A 24,146-nucleotide genomic window follows, 5' to 3' on the forward strand; every position below is an offset into this window, starting at 1 on the left:
ACTCTTTACATTTTACATTTTAATAATTCATGGACTAATTTTAAGTGTACCTGATTTTTGTCCCCATCCAAGCAAATTCTGTCTTGTCATACAATTCTTCCTGTATTTTCACTGTGCTAGGTACATAGGATGCTTTTTAAAAAAAAATGCACTGAGGGGGGACTTCTGGGTGGCTCAGTTGGTTGAGCGTCCGACTTCAGCTCAGGTCATGATCTCACAGCTTGTGAGTTCGAGCCCCGCATCAGGCTCTGTGCTGACAGCTCAGATCCTGGAGTCTGCTTCAGATTCTGTGTGTGTGTGTGTCTCTCTGTCCACCCCCCCCCCCCCCCCGCTGGAGCTCTCTCTCTCTCTCTCTCTCTCTCAAAAATAAATAAACATTAAAAAAAAAAAGACTAGCGTGGTTATAAAGTTAATGGAACATGAGTGCTTCGGTTGAACAAATAAAGTTGTAGATTCAGACATGCTCTGGTTGTGTTTAGCCTGTTAGTATGTTTCTCACACAAACGCAAGTTAACTTCTGAGATCTCACAAGCCATCTCTGTGAGCCCCCTGTTAGCCGAAGGAGATCAGTTTGGGGGAAACCCAGCCCCTCGACATAGCTGTAAATCATCTAGTGGAAATCATGGGCTTCTTCAAACGTTTATATATACATAGCATGAGCACACATGGCATAAATAGTATTTCCATGACTTTATGGAAAGTATGAGGTCTTTTACTAATCACTCAGTCCATTTTAAAAAATATGTATCTTGTTTTTTTTTTAAATGTTTATTTTGAGGGAGAAAGAATGAGAGCAGGGGAGGGGCAGAGAGAGAGAGAGGGACAGAGGAGCCAAAGCAGGCTCGGTGCGGACAGCAGTTTTTATGGGTAGGCTGATTTTATAGGTAGGATATGCAAGAGATAGGAAGACCATATAGAATATACTAGCAGGAGCTCTTTACAGTGGAATCTTCACCCGACATAGGGAGCATTGGGAGGATTTGACCTAATACCCAGCAAGGTGCAGCAAATCAAGCTTTTACTGCCTTGGACTTCAGAAGTTTTGTCCAATAATTGAGAGTAGCTGAGAGTCCCTGAAGCCCCATCTCCTTTTGCAAGACATCTAATTTTTGCCTCCACACTGCCTATAGTTGAACAAAACGTTCTCTTCCGGTTGCTACAAACTGCTGAGGTTAAAGCACCATGCTTGAAACTGGCAGAAAACATACTTAACGTATATTTTCCCGTTACAGTGCTGACCTATGGAATCATCTCTATCACTTGTTACACAATTTTTCCCGTCAAAGTATTGTACCTATTCACAACAAAGAAGGGGAGAACGGATATCAGTTAGGCAACCAGGATTGTCACGCATGATATGTAAGCATGACTTCAGATCAAATGCTTTTCACAGACTGGAAAAAACACAAACCCTTCTGGTGAACACATATTAATCTTAAGTTGTTGTTGTTGTTGTTGTTTTAATTTTTTTGTGTTTATCTACTTTGAGGGAGAGAGAGACAGAGCACTAGCCGGAGGGTAGAGAGAGAGGGAGACATGGAATCTGAAGCAAGTTCCAGGCTCCAAGCTGCCAGCACAGATCCCGACGCGGGGCCCGAACCCACGAATGATGAGATCATGACCCCAGCCGAAGTCGGATGCTTAACGGACTGAGCCGCCCAGGCGCCCCTGTTCTTAAGTATTTTATTTTATTTTATTTTATTTTATTTTATTTTATTTTATTTTATTTAAAAAAAATTTTTTTAACGTTTATTTATTTTTGAGACAGGGAGAGACAGCTCATGAACGGGGGAGGGTCAGAGAGAGGGAGACACAGAATCCGAAACAGGCTCCAGGCTCTGAGCTGTCAGCACAGAGCCCGACGCGGGGCTCGAACTCACAGACTGTGAGATCATGACCTGAGCAGAAGTCAGATGCTCAACCGACTGAGCCACCCAGGTGCCCCAAGTATTTTAAAAATATGTTGGGGGTGCCTGGGCGGCTCAGTCGGTTAAGCATCCAACTTCGGCTCGGGTCATGATCTCACGGGTCATGGGTTTGAACCTGGCTGGCATCGGGCTCTGTGCTAACAGCTCAGAGCCTGGAGCCTGCTTCCGACTCTGTCTCTCTCTCTCTCTCTCTCTCTCTGCCCCTCCCCTGCTCGCGCTCTGTCTCTCTCAAAAATAAGTAAACATTAAAAAAATAAAAATATGTTAGGTCTCTAAAGCTCGGTTTCTGTACCTGAGAAAAGGGGATTATAAACCGACCTATCTTCCAGGGTTGTTTGGGAGGGTGACACAAGCTAGTGTGAGGAAGGCATTAGCAAAGCGCCTGGTATGTAGTATGCACTCAGTAAAGGCTGGCTTTTGTTTTTATTATCTATTTATGAATGGGTGATGGAATAGGACTTGTTTGTTTGGATTTTTATTTTGGGAAGGAGAGGCTGATGCTGGAGGGCCTGTCATTTCCAGCGACCTAGTGGAAAGCGCCCCCCGGTGGCCATCAGTGGACCTGCTTCTGTCCCATCCCCTGCAGGTTTATGTGCCAGACTATTTGCGAATGTCACTAAGCGTGGAATTGCAGGACTTTGTGGGAGGTAGATTCTGTCCAGAATAGTGCTACAGTTCCTTTCCCTTTGACTCTGCTGCCCCCTTCTTTAGAATAAATCAAACAAAAACTACCACCACCAGCAACAGCTATAATTAGCCTGAGTTTTAGATTCCTAATCTGCAATTACGATCATATTTTGTCTTAGCTCATATGATTACTATGAGGCTGAAATTGGACAATGCAAGCGAAATCATGAAATGACATTGTTTTACTTTAGTCCTACTAAGCCCCATGACCTTTGCATGCATTGTGTCATGTAATTCACCCACAAGGTAGTAGTAGAAGAGGCTGCTAGTTGACCCAATGTCTAGTCTCCCCCTTTTCCTTAGAAATAAAACCCCTGGCTCTGGGTGGCTCTGTGGTTAAGTATCTGACTCTTGATTTCAGCTCAGGTCATGATCTCACAGTTTGTGAGCTCGAGCCCTGCGTCGAGCTCAGCACTGACAGTGCAGAGCCTGCTTGGGATTCTCTCTCTCCTCTCTCTTTGCCCCTCCCCCACTCGTTCTCCCCCCCCCCCCCGAAAAAATAAATTAATTTTTTAAAAAAAGAAACAGGACACCTGATTTTTAGCCTAGCTAGACTAAATAAAGAATACATTTCCCAGCCTTCCTTGCTGCGAAGTGTGGCTATACGTCTATCTTCTGGCCAATGAGATAGAAGTGGAATTTTAGTCTGTTATTTCCAGGTAGTGTCTTCCGAGGAGGACATGCTGTTGCGCCTCCCTCCTTCTTCCCTGCTGGTTGACTAGAATGCTTATTTGATGGCTGGAACTTGAAAAGCCATATCAGACCATGAGGCAGTATAAGGGAAATGAAGCAGAAAGAAATGATCCATTTCTTGTAAGTTTATTGAAGAATTTAGAATAAGCTGGAGCTATCGTCATGTCCCTTTACAACCTTGATTATTTTAGCATGTGTTTCTAAGATCAAAGGCCTTATCTTGGTGACCACAGTATAAGGATCAAAATCCAGAAACGAAATATTGATACATAACTATTAGCTAATTCACAATATATTATTCAGATTTTATTACTCATCCTAGTACTCTCCATTATGGCTTCTGCCCCATCTAGGATATAATGTGGCATCATGACTTATTGTAGTGTTTCTTCAGTTTCCCTTACTTTGGAAGAAATTCAACATCTATTCATGATTTAAAAAGTTTTAGAAAACTAGGATAACAAAAAGCAAACAGACAAAACATGTAATAAACATCACCCTAAAAGAAAAAAAAAACACATTAGAAATATTCCTTTTGTTTTTTTTTTACTTTTTTTAAAGATTTTAAATTTATTTTTGAGAGACAGAGTGTGAGTGGGGGAGGGGCAGAGAGAGAGGGAGACACAGAATCCAAAGCAGGCTCCAGGCTCTGAGCTGTCAGCACAGAGCCCGATGTGGGGCTGGAACTCATGAACTGTGAGATTATGATCTGAACTGAAGTCGGACGCTCAACCAACTGAGCCACCCAGGAGCCCTAGAAGCATTCCCTTTAAAATCATGAATAACATATCACTCTATTTAACGTTGTGTCAAAGATTCTAGTTAGCACAATAAGACCAGAAAAACTTATAATTTTAAGGATTAGAAAGGAAGATATCCTCTTATTATCTGCAGATATGATTATCTGCATAGAGAACTCAAAGTGATCTATACACTAAATTAACGTAAATAGGACAGTTTAGCAAGTGGCTGCATTTCAAATCACTGATGACAAAATAGAAAGTATAACCTAAAAAAAAAGGACACTTAACAATAGCAACAAACCGGGGCGCCTGGGTGGCGCAGTCGGTTAAGCGTCTGACTTCAGCCAGGTCACGATCTCGCGGTCCGTGAGTTCGAGCCCCGCGTCGGGCTCTGGGCTGATGGCTCAGAGCCTGGAGCCTGTCTTGGATTCTGTGTCTCCCTCTCTCTCTCTGCCCCTCCCCCGTTCATGCTCTGTCTCTCTCTGTCCCAAAAATAAACGTTGAAAAAAAAAAACAAAAAACAAAAAAACAAACAATAGCAACAAACCATAATAAACAGGTTAAGTAAATAATCTTATATAAATAATAAATAATCTTAAGTAAATAAGATTTAACCAAATGAAAAGATATCCCTGTTCACTGAAAGGAAGACTGAATTTCATAATGATGTTACTTTTCCCTAAATTCATTCATAGATTTAATGAAACCCCAATTGTAGGCAGATATTCATGGAGCTTGATGAATTGGTTCTAAAATTATAAGAAAGAACAAAATATCATATAGATGGAAATATTGGCACTAGGGTTGAAGGAAGTGAACAGGATTTCTTAGGCAAGATACAAAAAGTGCTAACTCTAAAAGGTTGCTAAATTCAACCTTTTTACTTTTATTTGTATTAAGTTTATTTTTATTTTTTTTAAGTTTATTTATTTATTATTTTGAGAGGGAGAGAACACGTGCAGGAGGGGGAGGGAGAGAAGGAGAGAGAGAATCCCAAGCAGGCTCTAAATGGCCAGTGCAGAGTCCAATGTGGGGCTCAATCCCATGAACTAACTGTGAGATCATGACCTGAGCCACAATGAAGAGTCAGACATTTAACCAACTGAGCCACCTAGGTGCCCTTCAACCTTTTTAGATTAAGATTTATGTTGGGGGTGCCTGGGTGGCTCAGTTGGTTAAGCGTCCAGCATCCAACCTCGGCTCAGGTTATGATCTCAGGGTTCGGTTCGTGAGTTCAAGCCCTGCCTCAGGCTCTGTGCTGACAGCTCAGAGCCTGGAGCCTGCTTCGGATTCTGTGTCTCCCTCTCTCTCTGTTCCTCCCCTACTCACGATCTCTCTCTCTCAAAAATAAACATTAAAAAATTAAAAAAAAAAAAGAATTTATGTTTATGAAAAAGCAAATTAGTGAAAAGATAAGGTACAAACTAGAAAAAGATGTTTGCTATATATCTATTCTACAAAGGGTTAGAATCAAAAATATATTAAAAACTCCTACACATGTGAGAAAGATCTAACTTAGTAGATGAGCAAAAGACACGAATAGATATTTCATAGATGAAGAAACATATGGCCAGGAAACTTAAAAAGAGATACACAACCTCACTAGTATTTGGAGAAATAAAACATCAAGGCCCCTGGGTGGTTCAGTGGTTGAGCGTCCAACTTCAGCTGAGGTCATGATCTCAGAGTTTGTGAGTTGGAGCCCCGCATGGGGCTCTGTGCTGACAGCTCAGAGCCTGGGGTCTCCTTTGGATCCTGTGTCCCTCTCTCTCTGCTCCTCCCCCACTCTTGCTTTGTCTCTCTCTCTCTCTCAAAAAACAAAACAAAAAAACCATTTAAGAAAACGGCAAAACCACAGAGGCATACTATTTGATACCTACTTGTTTGGCCAAAAAAAAAAAAAAAAAAAAAGTCATGAAATGCCAATGACATGGATTAATAACACCTCTTATATATTGCTGGTGAGGCTATAAATTGGTATATAAAAAAAAAAGGACACTTTATAAAATAGCTTGGCAGGGCGCCTGGGTGGCTCAGTCAGTTGAATTGGCGCATGCGTGCATTCTGTCTCCATCTTTAAAAAAAAAAAAAAAAGGCAAGAAGCATTATCTTGTAAAATTGACCATTAAATATATGCTTTAGCCCGGTAGTTCTATTCCTAGGTGTCACCTACCCACCACCTCCCTATCCTATCCCAGAGAAATTTTTGCATGTGTGTCTCAGGACACATGAATGAGAATCTTCATAGTAGCACTGTTCATAATAGCACAAAAACAGAAAATGGGCAATATGCTCATCAGAAGAAGAATGGACATATAAGTGGTGGGATATTCAAGGCAACTGAATATATTTTTTTAATATTTGTTTATTTTCGAGAAAGGGAGAGTGTGCATGTGAGCTTGAGCGGGGGAAGTTCAGAGACACAGGCAGGGACAGACAGAGGATTGGAAGTGGGCTCCACATTGACAGCAGAGAGCCTGATGCAGGGCTGGAACTCACGAACCGTGAGATCATAATCAGAGCTGAAGTCGGATGTTCAACCGACTGAGCCACCCCGGCGCCCCAATACAATGGAATGTTTTACAGCAGTGGAAAGAAATAAACTATAGCTACAGATGATAACTTGAAAGAATCATTAGCAGCATTATGAATGAAAGATGGAAGTCTCAGAAGAGTACAAATATTACGTTTTCAAATATAAAGTTAAAAAAACAAGGAAATATAAAATAGTATATTCATAAGGTGCATGAACATGCATGTACATGCATCACACACACACACACACACACACACACACACACACACACTCTTTAAAATTGCTTTAAAAAAATTCTTTAAAGTTCACAAAACCAACCAAAACAAATTCTTGAACACCAGACTCAGGATAGTAGTTACCTGTGAGAGTAGGCACTGGATAAGAAATAAGGATTAAGTCATTTCGTTGGATGTAAAGTATCAGTAACATTCTATTTCTTGGATCAAGTGGTAGTGTCATGGATATTCACTATGTTGTTGATAAAGAAATGAAAAGTTTAAAGGCCCATGGATGGGCCATTGATGACTGCATGCCATGAACTAAGGATAATGATTAATCCAATTCTGTGTACCCAAGTTCAAAGAGAAAATATATTAGTAATAGCAAACATGTATGTTGTGCTTACCACGTACCAGGCACTGTTCTAAGATCTTTATGGTTTAACCCATTTAGTCCTCCAAGTGAAGAGATCTAGAATTATTCCCATTTTAAGGATAAGAAAATTGAGGCTCTGAGAGATTAACAGTAACTCTTCTGCCCACTGCAGGGCAGAGATTTAATCTACATTGGTTGGTTCCAGAATCCATGCTCTTAACCACTGCCCTGTGTCTAGATAAATGAAAGAGATAATTATATTAGGGCTTAGTCATGCAGAAGTTATGGCAGAGTGTTTTCTGTAACAATGTTAGAAGGATGAACCACATACAGAGCTCTGTAAGAATACCAAAAGCCACTGAATTCTACACTTTAAATGGGTGAACTTTATGTATGGCATGTAAATTATATCTTAATAAAGTTGTTAAAAATAAAGCCCACCATCCACAAATAAGTGACTTTAATAATGCAAACTGGGTCCTAAATGATTGTTTGCTATTTTAGGATTTAATATATGCCTATGGGTAAAATACATGCTTTTTCTGCAGACCAAACAAAATAAACCTCACTGTCAGGAGACCACTCATGTTATGGAAGAAGATGAAATTGAAAATTTTAATTCATTGGGGCGCCTGGGTGGCGCAGTCGGTTAGGCGTCCGACTTCAGCCAGGTCACGATCTCGCGGTCCGTGAGTTCGAGCCCCGCGTCGGGCTCTGGGCTGATGGCTCAGAGCCTGGAGCCTGTTTCCGATTCTGTGTCTCCCTCTCTCTCTGCCCCTCCCCCGTTCATGCTCTGTCTCTGTCTGTCCCAAAAATAAACGTTGAAAAAAAAAAAAATTTAAAAAAAAAAAAAAAAAAAAAAAAAAAAAGAAAATTTTAATTCACAGTTGTGGGTGGGAAAATAATTTCAATTCCTAGCTTCAGGCCTTTTGCATCTGCCAGGAAATCAAACAGCTCTCAGCTCCCAAGATAAATTTCATATTGCGATCATAATTATCTGTGTGTGTATTGAGGGTACACAAACAGTAAAACCTAGCAAGAGGATGGAAAGAGACATTTGATCGCAAACACACTGATATCTTTTAATGGTGCAGTTTTCATCCATGTGCTTAACTTCTATTTTGTTTTTATCTTTTAAATCTAAAATTTATTTTAAAGGATATGGAAAAGGCACTTCATATAGAAAGCTAGTTGTAGCTGCTCTCCTCCTGGGCTGTGTCCTCTAGGACCTTTGAATTATACAGCTTCACGGGAACAATGTTGAAGCCAGATTGGGCTAGGACAGCTTTTCCTCAACTCCGTTTCTTGGTTTTTGACAAGGCACTCACAAGGAGGCCAGATGAAATCTTAACTGGATCTCAACAACTCCATCACCAATGCCAGGAAAAGGGTTTAAAGCCCTGGACCTCTAAACCATAGGTCACTTTCATCCTTGTTCAGCTCTTTGGAAAGCACATGTGGAAGTTAGGCTGATGTGATGTCACTAAGCACCTTCATACTTTAAAGGAAATGGAAACACTCATTTTGACTACAGCATGCACATGTCATTATCCAATTTTACTGTGGACATACACACAAGGTTATGGTTTGGATCTGTTACTAATAATGGAATTTAGGCCTTTTTGTTTATCCATTCAACTTACCAGTCCTTTGCATACCAGACAGGCTATTAGTCCCCTTAAAGCAAGTTCTGCTGCAGCCAGCTGTGGGCAGTAGCTTCTATCAAGCTCCCTATTTCAAATGCCAAGCCGCTAAGCCTAGCCGAGCCTCAAGCACTGCCACACATCCTGGCAGTGGCTCCTTGAATTCTCTCCCTCAGCTCTTAGGCTCCCTCAGTCCCTGTCATGAGTTTTGAGAAACTGTACTGATTTGGTCATTATTTTTTCTTTGATCGTTCAGTCACCTATGCAGGTCAGTTTAGGCCAAAGTCACTCTGGAGCCTGGTTTATTTGGATTGCTATTACATTAAGTAATCAGATAATGGCTTAACTTCAATTTTGTGTTGTATTTAATATAACCTTGAAACAGATTAAAATCTCCTAAAGCCTTTCGTTTTGTGCTTTTACAAATAATGTGTTGGTTGTTGTTGTCTTTATCCCCTAACACCCAGATTTTTATCTTTAAATATCATTTCTCACTAAAAGGAATCAGATCTCCTTGGAGAAATGGCTGATTTGTGTCTGGGGCAGGAAATGTACCAGATAAGCCCAGAACAAAATAATGAAGAGGGGGGAGAGTGGGAAGAGAGCATATAAGAAACAATGAGTTGCTAATTGTTGAAATTGGTACATGGGAGTTCTTTACAGTATTCTCCTTTCGTATGTTTTTTTTTTTTCTTTTTCCATAAAAATAGTTTAAGGGTAGCCAAAATATAATTGCTATTAAAAAAAAAAACAAAACAGTAATCGCATGCACATCGTAAAACAAGTTTCCTTTTAATAATGCAGAAGGATACACAATGAAAAGTTGAGTCTCCCACCCACACCCTCCAGCCTCCTCTCAGGGTGATCTTCCTAACAATTTCCTAAGTATTCTCAATGAAGTTTTATGAATATATACATTAACAAAACATATGCACCTAAGCATATGTATTATTTTTGAAAACCACAAATGGTAGCATGTTATACACATCGTTCTATGCCTTTCTAAAGTTTTTTTGTTGTTGTTTATTTATTTTGAGAGAGAGAAAATCTCAAGCAGGCTCCGCGCTGCCTAAGCAGATCCCCATATGGGGCTTTAACTCAAGAACTGCAAGATCAAGACCTTCGCCAAAATCAAGAGCTGGACACTTAAACAACTAAGCCACCCAGGTGCCCCTGAAGTTTTATTTTAATAGCTAATCTTGCTACATCCAGTAGGTCTGCACACTACAATGCCGCGGATTTTTATGCTTTCACGTATTAGGCTTCTTTCAAGCTTCTTTGATCAAATTAAGAGTAAAAACTCATATCCACCTTCCTGAAGATTATCTAGAAAGAGAAGGATGGCTAACGCAAGGCTAAACACTTTGCCGTCCTAATCGTAAAACTTAGCTTTGGAGTTTAGATCTCCGCTTGGGGGAATTATTGTTACCTTGGAAAAATGTTTAAAATCACATTCTCTACTACATATTGGGCCTTGAGAGAAGTGGCCGAGGAGACGATCGACGCAAGAATTCTCGTAACCTCTGCCAGAAGACCTGGGAGGACTGCAAAAAGCCTAACCGCTGTGACGAACTCAGCACTTCCCCCCTCCACCTGCCAAAGAGCCGCACTTCCCCCCTCCACCTGCCAAAGAGCAGGTGTTTTATTTGCCTTACCCTATAAAGGTCCCCGGAAAGAATTGAAAGTTGGGTGTTGAAGCGGATGACTACGGGCGACAAGAGGTTTACTGAGAAAGAAAGCAAAGGGGGCTGTGCTCCCAGGTTCTTCTACTAACCTGACGCCGGGAGGTAGGAGAAGCCGCAGAAAAAAGGCAACACGTCTGCAGAGTGTAAACTTGACCCGATCATTTAACGGGGAGGGGCATAACAAAGGTAGAGCGGACAGATCTAGGTTACGGGATCACGCAGTCCAAACGCACTCGCACCAGAAAGTGGGGAGCGCACTGACATGCCCGCGGCGTGCTTGGGCTGGAGCGGGCAGCGCCCAGGGGGGCCGGCCCGCCACCGAAGGCTGCGCTCGGCGGCGCTGCCTCCTCGTTGCGGGTCCCCGAGAGCCCCAGGCCTTCGGGGGCCCCGGCACTTTGCGAACTGTGAACCCGCGGCCAGCCGGCCCTGCGGGCCCCAGCTTTTTCAGGCTGTTCTGAAGCCGGCGGGACTGAGATGGTGTCCGCTGGGCGCCCCGGGACGGCTTCCTGAGGAATCCGCCCCGACAGCCCCTCGTCCCATACAGGTACTAAGCGGGCGGCCCAGAAGTTTCGAGCTCCAGGATCCCGAAGCACACCGAAGTATACGCCGCAGGACCAAACAAATGTTTGAGGAGCGAATGCCGAAAGCGCGAAGAGGCGGAGCTAGCTCTGGTCACCATCTCGCGACGACTTAGTGACGTCGCACAGCAAGCGCGTGTTCTACTCTTTCACCTTCAGTCAGCCTTAGTATACGGGCCTACCCCTTTAAGCGAATGATGGACAGTTATTTCAGCCTATCAACTTCCTCGTCAACATCCAATCAGATTTAAACTTCTCTCAGCCGCCCTAGGAGTTGGAAGAAGAGGTCGAAAAAGGGAGCGCTTTCTCTCTCGCGAGAGCGCTGTAAGCTGGCCTTTCAGAAAAAACACTGGAACAGATCGCCCGACTTCCCAAATAGTGGGTTAAAGGATGTAGTCACAAACCAATGAAAGGAATGAGGAGGTGGGATCACTGCTTTTACCGCGCTAGAAGTACCGTTACAGGGCAGACTTTTTGTCCAATCAACGCCTCCAGACTTTGGGTCAGGTGACCCTAGGGTGCGAGGGGCGGAGCTACAGCCTGGCGCGAGGAACCGTTAAGATGGACAACGATTATAACCAATGAAGTACACCGACTAGGGCGTTGGGAACCCAATAACATTGGTTGGGCGGGCGCCTTTCCGGAGCGCGGGGAGATGTAAAGACAGACAAATCATTTTCCCAATGAGACTGTAGAAGAGAGGAGCTAATTGACCAATGAGGACTGTGGGGCGGGAGCCTTCGCCGCGGCGGAGTCCAAGATGGCGGCGTGCGGTTCCGCTGTGTGAAACGAGCGCGGGGCGGCGGGTTAATCATCTCCGCGGAGACGACCTCCGACGACCCGCAACAATGAAGGGAAAAGAGCGCTCCCCAGTCAAGCCCAAACGCTCCCGTGGTGGTGAGGACTCGACTTCCCGCGGGGAGCGGAGCAAGAAGTTAGGGGGCTCTGGTGGCAGCAATGGGAGTAGCAGCGGAAAGACCGACAGCGGCGGCGGTTCGCGGCGCAGCCTTCATCTGGACAAGTCCAGCAGCCGAGGTGGCAGCCGCGAGTATGACACTGGTGGGGGCAGCTCCAGTAGCCGCTTGCATAGTTACAGCTCCCCAAGCACCAAAAATTCCTCGGGCGGGGGCGAGTCGCGCAGCAGCTCCCGGGGTGGAGGCGGGGAGTCACGTTCCTCTGGGGCCGCCTCCTCAGCTCCTGGCGGCGGGGACGGCGGGGAATACAAGACACTGAAGATAAGCGAGTTGGGGTCCCAGCTGAGTGACGAAGCGGTGGAGGACGGACTGTTTCACGAGTTCAAACGCTTCGGTGATGTAAGTGTCAAAATCAGTCATCTCTCGGGTTCCGGCAGCGGGGATGAGCGAGTAGCCTTTGTGAACTTCCGGCGGCCAGAGGACGCGCGGGCGGCCAAGCATGCCAGAGGCCGCCTAGTGCTCTATGACCGGCCGCTGAAGATAGAAGCAGTGTATGTGAGCCGGCGCCGCAGCCGCTCCCCTTTAGACAAAGATACTTATCCTCCGTCTGCCAGCGTGGTCGGGGCCTCTGTAGGTGGTCACCGGCACCCCCCAGGAGGAGGTGGAGGCCAGAGATCGCTTTCCCCTGGTGGCGCAGCCCTGGGATACAGAGACTACCGGTTGCAGCAGTTGGCCCTTGGCCGCCTGCCCCCTCCACCTCCACCACCATTGCCCCGTGAGCTGGAGAGAGAGCGAGACTACCCGTTTTATGAAAGAGTGCGCCCAGCTTACAGTCTTGAGCCAAGGGTGGGAGCTGGAGCAGGTGCTGCTCCTTTCAGAGAAGTGGATGAGATCTCACCCGAGGATGATCAGCGAGCTAACCGGACGCTTTTCTTGGGCAACCTAGACATCACTGTGACAGAGAGTGATCTAAGAAGGGCTTTTGACCGCTTTGGAGTCATCACAGAAGTAGACATCAAGAGGCCGTCTCGGGGCCAGACCAGTACCTATGGTTTTCTCAAGTTTGAGAACCTAGACATGTCTCACCGGGCCAAACTAGCAATGTCTGGCAAAATTATAATTCGGAATCCTATCAAAATTGGTTATGGGAAAGCTACACCCACCACCCGCCTCTGGGTGGGTGGTCTGGGACCTTGGGTGCCTCTTGCTGCCTTGGCTCGAGAGTTTGACCGATTTGGCACCATCCGCACCATAGACTACCGCAAAGGTGATAGTTGGGCGTATATCCAGTACGAAAGCCTAGATGCAGCTCATGCTGCCTGGACCCACATGCGTGGCTTCCCACTCGGGGGCCCAGATCGACGCCTTAGAGTAGACTTTGCAGACACAGAGCATCGATACCAGCAGCAATATCTGCAGCCTCTGCCTTTGACTCATTATGAATTGGTGACGGATGCTTTTGGACATCGGGCACCTGACCCTTTGAGGGGTGCTCGGGATAGGACACCACCCTTGCTATACAGAGATCGTGATAGAGACCTTTATCCTGATTCTGATTGGGTGCCACCCCCGCCCCCAGTCCGCGAACGCAGCACTCGGACTGCAGCTACTGCTGTGCCTGCCTATGAGCCACTGGATAGCCTGGATCGCAGGCGAGATGGCTGGTCCTTGGACCGGGACAGAGGTGATCGAGATCTGCCCAGCAGCAGAGACCAGCCTAGGAAGCGAAGGCCACCTGAGGAGAGCGGGGGCCGGCACCTGGAGAGGTCCCCTGAGAGCGACCGTCCCCGAAAGCGTCACTGTGCTCCTTCTCCCGACCGCAGTCCAGAATTGAGCAGTAGCCGGGATCGCTACAACAGTGACAACGATCGATCTTCCCGTCTTCTTCTCTTGGAAAGGCCCTCTCCAGTCAGAGACAGACGAGGTAGTTTGGAGAAGAGCCAGGGTGACAAGCGGGACCGTAAAAACTCTGCATCAGCTGAACGGGATAGGAAGCACCGGACAGCTGCTCCCACCGAGGGAAAAAGCCCTCTGAAAAAAGAAGACCGGTCTGATGGGAGTGCACCCAGCACCAGCACTACTTCCTCGAAGCTGAAGTCCCCTTCCCAGAAACAGGATGGTGGGACAGCCCCTGCAGCCGCAGCCTCTCCCAAACTCTGTTTGGCCTGGCAGGGCATGCTTCTGTTGAAGAACAGCAACTTTCCTTCCAACATGCATCTGTTGCAGGGTGACCTCCAGGTGGCTAGCAGTCTTCTTGTGGAGGGCTCAACCGGAGGCAAAGTAGCCCAGCTCAAGATCACTCAGCGTCTTCGTTTGGACCAGCCCAAGTTGGATGAAGTAACTCGACGCATCAAAGTGGCAGGGCCCAATGGTTATGCCATTCTTCTGGCTGTGCCTGGAAATTCTGACAGCAGGTCCTCCTCTTCCTCAGCCACATCAGACACTGCCACCTCTACTCAGAGGCCACTTAGGAACCTTGTGTCCTATTTAAAGCAAAAGCAGGCCGCTGGGGTGATAAGCCTCCCTGTGGGGGGCAATAAAGACAAGGAAAACACCGGAGTCCTTCACGCTTTTCCACCCTGTGAGTTCTCCCAGCAGTTCCTGGATTCCCCTGCCAAGGCACTGGCCAAATCTGAAGAAGATTACCTGGTCATGATCATTGTCCGTGGTGCGTCCTAAAGTCCATGTGTAACTTGTATTTACTACTTTGACATGGTTCCTGTTTTGTGATGTATAATGGGATACAGCATCAGATGAAATTTTCTTTTGAATTAGTTGTTTAGTTGTAGCTTTTCTCTTTTTTATATTTTTATAAACCTTTAAAATAGAAGTCAGGACAGTTTAGCTATTATTTTAAGCGAAAGGGATGCCCTGAAGGTAGCAAGCAGATGGGTTTACTTTAATTAGGAGTTCCCACTCTTAGGAGTAACTTTTTTTCCTCTTTTTCTTCATTTTCTTTTTTTTTTTTTTTTTTCTTTTTTAACCTTGAGCTTAAAAAAAAAAAAAAAAAATCCTCAGAGTTACAAGCCCAAAATTTTGAAAAGTTGGGATTTGGAGAAGAGCCCACTTGACTATATAAAGATGATAATATATACCTAAAAATGGCTTGAATTGGTATTTAGGTTAATAATTCCTATACCAGAAGTGTTATTTGTATGGCTGAAATTTGATCAGGAATCTTCAAAGTACGAACTGGTAAATTGTATAGCAATGTAATTATTTTAATCAGGTATTTGAGTATTTCTCTTAAAATACACGGTTCATTCCCCGAGTGTCTGCTCTAACACATTTTTATCATTAGTTAAGTTCTGTATCCCGTATATGCACTTTTGGTTTGTAGCTGTAACTGTTCAGTAAAAATTGAGGAGTAGGTTACAAACCATATATGTCTTATGCTAGTATGCAAGAAGTGGGTAGGTGTTTTTAAAATCAGAATTCTTTGGTTAGTTATTGGTGTGTGGTGGTGTTTTTACTGACTTTCAGAGAGGTATAGCAGGTACAGTTCTAATTTAATTGTGCGTATTTCAAAACTTAAGTGTTTTTCATCAAAGATGAGTTTTTGTTTTTGTATCCATGCAAATTTCTGATTTCAATAATAGAAAGAAGAGTTGTCTGCAGGCTCATAAGTCAGCTTTTGTTTTAGTGGGCATTAATTAGCCATATCTGGATCGCAGAAATTTTTTAAGTCATCGTGAAATGCCTTTGACATGCTCTTTTTAAATTTTGCCTGTATTTTTATTTTCATTTATAAGCAGTAGCGATGGCATTACATTATTGAAAATGTTTTGAATGTCTTTTTCACTGGTGTCCAACCACAGAGAACTGAAATGTCAGTGTAGGAAAACCCCTTTTTATTGTTTTATTTCCCAGACACCTGGAATTAATACAAAATAATTTAATCCAACCAAATAATTTAACCCAACCTCACAGTTTGGTTTTGTTTTTTTTTTTTCCAAAGCTGAAGGTTATAGTGATTTCTGGTTCTTAACAAGGGCTTTTGCTGCATAACAGTAATGGATGATTTTCTTTTTTTTGTCTTGTTTCTTTATCCCTGTCCTCACCCCTAGTTTCTCAGGTCATTTAAATGCTGAGGACTTTAGCTAAGGCCCTTGATATTTAATTATGATTAGAAACTCTAGGACCTTTTGGATCATGGTCATGTTTCTATTCTGTGAAAGTGACTTATAGAAAGCCTGGCAGAACCCAACTGTTTTCTTTCTGTTATCAAAGCTGGTAGTTTTGAAATAGCACCAATAATAACCCAGGGAAATGTCATGTAATTTGTTTATTTTCCGTTATGACAGGTGTCTAATGCATGTCAGCATGAAATCCTCATCACTGCTGTGTCATCCTTTTTGGTTTTCACTATGCATTTATAAACTTTCTTTTTAAGTGTGGAGGTTTTTCTAGGGTTTTTGTTGTTTTTAAACTGGAAAAACTAGCCATTGTGATAGAAGGAAGGTACTAGGCTGTGAGCACAAAGGTCCTTGGTGTGCTTGTAGGGAAAATACCTGAGATCCTACAAGTTAAGACCTGGTGCTTTTTGCTTTTAAAAACCTGTACTTGCCACACTAATATGGAGGAGACACTGTTCCGAAAGTAACGTGAGTTTGCAGTCTGCGTACGTGGGGTCAAAGTACAGTTTGGTTAGATACATTTTTCCAGTTTAAATACTCTCACTAACCATTAACTTTTGAATATCTTTTGATAAGAAAGCTGGACAAATGATTTTGCTCTTTTAGAGAGTAAAGTCCACGACATATAATTTTACTCTAAAGTGTGGGGGGTTTTTTTCCCCCTTTTTCTTTTTTTTCTTTCTTTCCCCTTTTTTTCCTCTCTTTTTTTTTTTTTTTTTTTTAGTTAATGTGACAACCAACCGAAGAGTACTGTGGTTTTTGCTCCATGTTTGTTTGAATCTTTATCTGACATGGTGGTTTTTGTTAGGTCTGGGCAATTTGTGCTTCAGTTTTTTGAAACAATGGCTTGATACCATTTCTAAATGTATGTATTAGAAATAACTAATTATGTTTAGTTTGGTGCTTACTTACAGAGTGCCATCGTCCAGATGAATCTCTTAATTTGTGTTGCCCATTCCGCTGCGTAGGTTCCTAATATTGTTAAACTATTTAAGCCTTCAGAATAGAATGGAAAGCAAGAGTCTAAAGCTATCTGGTTCTAATTCTCGTTAGCCAGAATTTCATAATCTCAATATTGGATGTTCTTTATAACAACCACTTGTTTCTTTTACTTTAAAAAAAAAATACTCGTTTGGTTGATTTTTCTGGAACTCAGCTCAAATGAATGCAAAGAAAATTTCTTCAGTATATTATATAATGACATATTAAGTATTACTGGTGAAAAACATCAAGCTAATTAAGACTTGAGATCCACAACTTCAGAGTTTATGGAAAATTAAGCAAGCATTCAGCTCCTGGCCAATTTTTTACTGTTATTTTGTTAGTTGTAACTGGGATTCCTATTAAGCGTTTTCCACACAAAAATTTAAATTCCTGGTTTTACATGTGTGTCTACATTGACTGTGTAGATAGAGTTTTCCCTTTAAGGATTACGTATTAAAATGTCCATCCTCTGGCCGGTATAAGCTTTTGTTATATTTTGAAGGTCACATACTCTGGCCCTTAACTCAGATCACTTGAGGTACAGTAAGAAAAATAAGGTGTGTGTTTGTTGCTTTCAGAGTCAAACACTGTTTGGATTTATTTTGAAATGTTATGAGCAGGTTTTCACTGGCCATATTTGTTTTGTTTTTTAAAATTTGAAATCCACTTTTTTTAGACCGTGAAATTGCTCATTATGCAAATTCAGCTTGAACTGCAATTTGGGTCCATACAGGGACCATTCACCGAAACCTCTGTGGTGATAGAATTAGGATCTCCTCTTGAGAAGAGGGCCTTAATGACCTTTTTATGTGAAAAGTTTAGGAGAGAACTTCTGGACGATTTTTTCTGTTTCTGCCACAGTGTTTGGTTTTGAGATAGCAGTTGGGTATGAGGACAAGAAGAGAAGTGGGGTGGAGTTGGCCCCGTTAGCAGTCTGCTTCTAGTGATGTCCCTAAAGGGAGAGAATGATTTCAGGTAACCACAGTGAACTGTCTAGCTGAGTAAAAAGTTTTATACGTTTGGTTTAAACAGAGTTGAAAAGTAAAAGTCCTAAAGCGTTCTTTGGGTGTTTAGCAATTGTCTGTATGAGTGTTTTCTTAAAATAACAGCGGCTGTCTTTGGTAACCCAGATGAAGGTGGATTTTTAAATGGCTTTGTATCTTGACCCCTTTCTATAGCAACAGAGTAGTTCTGTATTGTTCCATATAAATTACAGAACGAAAACAGAGGGGGTAAAAGTTTGACTCCACCTTTTTTTTAGTTTCATTTTTTAAGTTCTATTTAGAATATATTGATCATAAATTGATTGTAAACTTCCTGTCTTTCTGAATTTGTTTGATATGTTTTACTCAGTTACATGAGTACAAGGGGTATTTTCAGTCCTGTAATCTTCGCTCAGTGGCAGTCCTTAAAAAAGTCCACCCTGTTGTTCTACTTGTTATTTGTCTATTCATACGGTAAACTCATTCAAGGTATGTGCCAGTGGGTATTATTGGTGCTTTTTGAAGTCAAGCTGGATTATCCAGGAAGGTCTTGTTAATGTTATGTTCATCTATAATGGCATAGGGGAAATATATATATTTTTAATAATGTAAACATTTGTACTGAATAACCTTTTTTTCCCCCCCGCAAGCAAAACTGGTGAACTGCGGATTGAAGATATGGAATTCAAAGCTCTAATGGACCTTTTTGAAGAGAAGTTATGGCTTATGTGGAGTTTACATGGGCCTCTTGATGGAAGAAAGCTAATCTGTTTAGTATTTGTGCATTTTACTAAAATGGCAGCTTAAAGTTGTGTATCTGCTATTGTGATGCCAATGCCGGTGTTTTAAGTGGAAAAAAAATGACCTCTTGCTTTGTGCTGTGTACACAAGATTTCTGGAAAAGTAAAGAAAAACCCTTTTTATGGCTCACACAGCTTAAAAGTAGCTGTCACTCAAACGTGCGCTCACAGTTGAGCTGCTTTTGTTTTATTCTAAATAAATTGTTTCTTTTGAGGAAAATGTTTTTCTGCCTGGAAGTGAATTGACGGCAAACCTTTGACCCCTTTGTTTGCAGCTGAGGGGGTTCTTGCTGCTGCTCAGATCTTGTATGTCTTGAGCAAGAAGCAGGGAGACCATCATTTTGACTATCACGGTGTGTCAATTCTGAAGGATCACTAGTGTTACTGTGACCCCCTTTGTTTGCAGCGAAGGGGATCATTTGCTTCTCGGTCCTCAACTTGATGAGGAAATGGTGCTGTTTGCTGGCACGCAAGAAGCCGGGGCAAGCACCGTAAGCCTCACCACAGTGCACGAGTCGGGGGCTTTGCTGGTTTGAAGAGCCGGAGTTGCTGAAATTTAAGTTTTGATTTATTTTGTTCACCCATCACGTTTGGCCTTAGTTTCATTTTTAATTTGAAGAAAAGTTTGAGATTGCTTTATCTTGCACTTAACATTTGCACCAAATTGCCAAAAGAAGGAGAAATGCTCCGTTTGCTTTTTAAATGTTAATGATGATGTTAATAAAGCCTTTCCTGACACATTGGAGAAGCTCCTCCGTCTCCAGGGGCTTCTTCCCAGAGTTATGCAGTGATGGGTTTAGTGCTGAATGGATGAAGAGTTCCTGAGAGCTAGCGTTTGTAATTAGAACCGTTACTCGGTATCTGTGCCTTATTTGACCTGTGGTTCCACATGCCTTGGATGTGCATGCACCGTGACGGTTTCGTAGGTACGAACGCACACTCAGGCCCAGTCACTTCGGTTGGTAGTACAGAGTGTGAGGAAAAAATGGAGGCGTCCTTAAGGAGGAAAAAGTGTTTGCCTTTAGTTCCTGCGTTATCCTGTACAGGGGCTCCTGAGCTTTGGAAGCTGTTCCCAGTACAGGAGAACAACTCCCCTGTTTGCAGCAGGAGACTTCGGTGCACAGTGACAACGCTGGAGTTCAAGAGGAAGCCAGCAGTGCTGCACCGTGGGCTTCAGACGCCATTGTCGTTTGCCAGTTTTAAACTTAACTAGTTGCAGACGAAGACCACCTTGAAATGCAGGCTTGTTGGGCTTGTTTTGAATTTTAACCTCGGATGGAAGAGCCCTAGTGCTGTCTGTCTCCATGCGGGATGATGCTTACTTAGGCAACAGGTGATTATCAACAAAGGATGCCACGGTTATACTCTGCAAGGTGGTGTTCCAGTGGCAAACAGCTGTGTAAACTCTTGTAAACAGGTAAGAGGGTTTTTAGAGGTCAAAAATGCATTTGATGAATAGGGTGAGGGCTTTGGCTGGTTGGGGTATTGTTTCTCTGATTGCAAGTCTAGGCACTCTGCTGCCTTTACTAGCTCTCTCCCCTCACCCAAGTGTGTTGTGTTTGCAAAATCCCAGGGGGAGCTTTTGTGCTACTTGGTGTGTGTGTGCGTGTGTGTGTGTGTGTGTGTGTGTGTGTGTGTATTTTTTCTTAATTTGCATTTGAAAAATTTTTTTCATGTGGGAGCCAAAATAGTAAAATCCTGGTTATGGATTTGGGATGGGATTTACAGCCTTGATGTCCTTTAAAGTTTTGACGTTTTCTATTAACCATGGCCTTCACCCTTTGTGGTGATTTCATGGTACTGGGAGAACTTAACTGCTATAAAATGTTGCCATTACAAACATTCTAAACCTCCAGGTCAGCATAGAGAGAGAGAGAGAGCGAGTGCATGCGCGCGAGAGAAGAAAAGTACCATCAGACTGGAATGATAGATATTTTAGCCAAAATGGTTAGTTTTTTCCTTGTCTTCCAATGAGATTAAATTATAAAAATAACTACAGTTTGTGGGAAGTGACTAGGCAATGTTACGAGAAATCCAGCTTTTGTCTGCTCTTCCCATTTTCATTGTCCATTTAGTCCTACCAGCCTTTCGAGCCCTTCCAATCTCTCACGCCCCCAACATTAATCAAGTGTCAGGCCTTGGCAACTTAACACGAGCACGACTTTTAATGTATAATACAACTAGGTTTCCTTTATTTTAAGTGGTGTTGAAATTTTGAATAGGATTTTGCTCTTCACGAAATTCTTGTTTTCTCTTTCCAAAGGGGAAAAGTGAAGTACAGTGGGTGTTTGTTTTTGTTTTTCAGTTTCTCAGTGTGTCATTTACAACATTTGCTTATGAGTTGGCTGTCATCTAAAGCTTTGCTAAATAGTCCCATCTATATTTCTTCAGATGTTTTATACCTGTCGAAAATGTCAATTTCCAGTGTATTTTCTTCCTCTGGCTAGTCCACGCTGAAAGCCCATTAAGTAGTTTTTCCAGCTAGCAAACAAGTATTTTAAGTCACTGTAATGGTTTAAGGAAGATTATGTTAATACTCTTTCTGCATGTTTGGTTATCTTTCTAAGGTCTTGGGTTTCATCTCAAGAACAAGAAGAAATGTTACAAATAGAACATTTGTTTATTTGTATATGAGATCATATCATGCAAAATGGGAAGGTACACAGCATGACAATCTTTTGAAACTACGCATGAAATAATTTTGTTTCTAGCTGCACCGTGAACGAAAAATTATTAATTGGGCTGAGTGTTAAATCTAGAGTTCTGGTTTTATAAATTGAGACCTGCCCTTTTGAATTATTTGTGTGCTTTTCCAGTGTCTTCCATATGGTCTAAATTTAGGATTCTACTGTAAAGGAAATAATTCCAGTAGCACCTCTGAATTGACTTGTGCTCATTTTGAAAAGCCTGGCTGTATTAAAATTGAAAATAGGGAGTACTGTGACTTTAGTAATAACAACTTAGGTTTTATAAAGTGCCACTTCTGTAGCTTAAGTCACATTATTGTTTACAGGCTGTTTATCTGAGGTGGTAAATTTAATGCTTCTGGCTCATGGCAGCATCTAGTTTTCTTTTTCCAATAGGATATCTGATTATGGCTTATCTGACCACTACCTCCATCTCCCTCCCATTCCAGTTTCCTCTCCTTAAGCAATTCGTTGTATAACAGAATTCCTTCAAACCTCAGACAAGATTGTCCTTAGCAGCCAAGAAAAGATTTTGACCTTGAGGTCAAATTACTTAACATGCTTCTTCTACTCAAATGCTTAAAATTAAGCATTTGGGTAGAGTTTCTGTATAATCCTTTGAATGCTGACCGCATATTAACAAGTAAAGTGCTGAGCATATAGATGAAAGTATCAAATAGTCTCTACCTGTGTTAGCAGCTTATACTGTAATTACAATATAAAAACAAGTACATGGTGAAATATCAGGGGAGAAGTTCACAGTTTAAGACAATTACAGAAGAGCTGTTACAGGCCAGTATTTGATTAATTGCCAATGGATTTTTATAGGAGATAAGGGTGTATGGATGAGCACATGAACAGGTTACTTTAAGCTGCGATCGTGAAGAAAAACTTTACAAAATAATTTTGTTAGTTGGAGAAGGATGTGGCATGGTGAGGGAGGTAGGGCTTGAGATGTCAGGCAGACAAGCATGAATACTGTAACCGCTGGTTGATCACTGGAAAAGTTGAGCCGGCTGAAGCCTGGGCAACTTGTAAAATGGTTGGAACAACAGAAATAGGGAATCCTGAAACGCAAGGCAGTTTGAGCAAGGTGGGAAGTGAGGACACATAATCAGGTTGAGGCATGTTGACAGAAAGTGACGGTACTAATAATAGCAGTCATTTGTTAAATACCCACTTTAAGCCAAACATTCTGCCAGGTCCTGTGCACACATTGTCTCCTGTAAGTCTCACCACAGACCATACTCTGACAGCTAGTGGTTGATGGAGCCAGGGTTCTAGCCAGGCCTTGGTCCCAGCTAGGGTTCTTGGTCGCCGTCTTGCCATACCTGCCTTGCTACTTTTTTCTGGAGGCTGGGATGGGTAAAGCTGCAAACTTGAGAATATGTCTGGGCGGGTTTCAAACTGTAGAGTGTATCAACATTTGTGGTTCTTGGGAAACATGCAGGCCCTTGGCTCCAACCCCAGGCACTCTGGGATTTGTTCGGGCTGGCACGGCCCTGGAGTCTTTGCTCCTCTACAGGCTTCCCAGGTAATTCGGATGTAGTCCGTGGTTGTTGGCCACGTGTTGAGCATCACTGGCCCCCAGAGAGTAGAGTGCTGACGTATAAACTTGGAGTAATGTCGTATATAAGGCATGGAAAGAGGAGACGGTGTGGAAAAGAATCCCAGCTGAAAGAGCCAGAATAATGTTCTTTCTGTCTCTGAGGCTGAAAGAAGGAATTTGCAGAAGATAAATTCAAAGCTGTTACAGAGACAAGCAGAGTGAAACTGCAAATGCCATGGAATTTATCACTGAAAATTGTCACTTAAGTCACAGTTTTATAGTCCTGTAATTATTTCTCCAAGGAATTCAATCCAGCTTAGTATGTAATTTTGCCTCATAATAGTCTGTGAGAAGGGCCACTGTTCAGTTTATGAAATGCTAAAGGGATACCAGAAAAGTTTTGTGAGTTGGTTGTTGGATACAGAGCCAGGAACTGATTGGGATATTCTTGAGTTTTCAGATGTTAATCTAAAAATAATGTGACTGTAGTCTGTCTGAAATTAAAATCGAAAGTGACTCTAGGATATGAATATATACGTGCATGTACATGTGCAAGTTGCTTTCCATGAATGAACCACACCTATATCTGCTACCTCCTAACTAGGTTACTAACAGGATTGAGACAGAATGGAATTATAGATAAAGTTGAGTGTATCTTTGATTTCTAAATGGTTGGAAGATTTCCTATTTTGCATTATCTAAACTGGGTTTGTCTTCAGTTAGTATGGCTAATTCTTCAAGTATTTAGGTATCTGTTATGTACCAGGAGTTATTGTAGATCTTGGGAGTATATTGGTAAAGAAAACGAATTTTTCTCATGGAGCTGACATTCTGATGGAAGAAGGGAGATAGTGAAGTGTAAGTCAGGGCCAGTTGCCAAGGACAAATGCTGAATGTAGTAGAAAGCCATTGAAAGTTTCAAGGAGGCAGAGTGATGTGACTTGATCAAGATTTGACTACCAGTCTCAGGAAAGTAACACAACTATCCTTCACCTAGTCCCAAAAG

The 24,146-nt window shown here is 42.6% G+C and overlaps 1 protein-coding gene across 1 annotated transcript; it reads left to right on the plus strand.

Annotated features, from left to right (window-relative positions):
• Positions 1-11,246: 11,246 nt before the first annotated feature.
• Positions 11,247-19,124, plus strand: RBM15 (RNA binding motif protein 15). The gene is made up of 2 exons (XM_045478595.1): positions 11,247-14,669; positions 18,755-19,124. The coding sequence occupies exons 1-2, from the start codon at positions 11,804-11,806 to the stop codon at positions 18,799-18,801; spliced, it is 2,913 nt and encodes a 970-aa protein (XP_045334551.1). The 5' UTR covers positions 11,247-11,803; the 3' UTR covers positions 18,802-19,124.
• Positions 19,125-24,146: the final 5,022 nt, after the last annotated feature.

The sequence above is a fragment of the Leopardus geoffroyi genome, chromosome C1 (genome assembly GCF_018350155.1).
Source record: "Leopardus geoffroyi isolate Oge1 chromosome C1, O.geoffroyi_Oge1_pat1.0, whole genome shotgun sequence".
NCBI lineage: Eukaryota > Metazoa > Chordata > Mammalia > Carnivora > Felidae > Leopardus > Leopardus geoffroyi.

Excerpts from the sequence above, each read along its gene's own strand:
- RBM15 (XM_045478595.1), top strand. The coding sequence starts at position 11,804 with ATGAGGACTGTGGGGCGGGAGCCTTCGCCGCGGCGGAGTCCAAGATGG. Across the intron at positions 14,670-18,754 it reads GGTCATGATCATTGTCCGTG|CAAAACTGGTGAACTGCGGA; the intron begins GTGCGTCCTAAA and ends CCCCCCCGCAAG.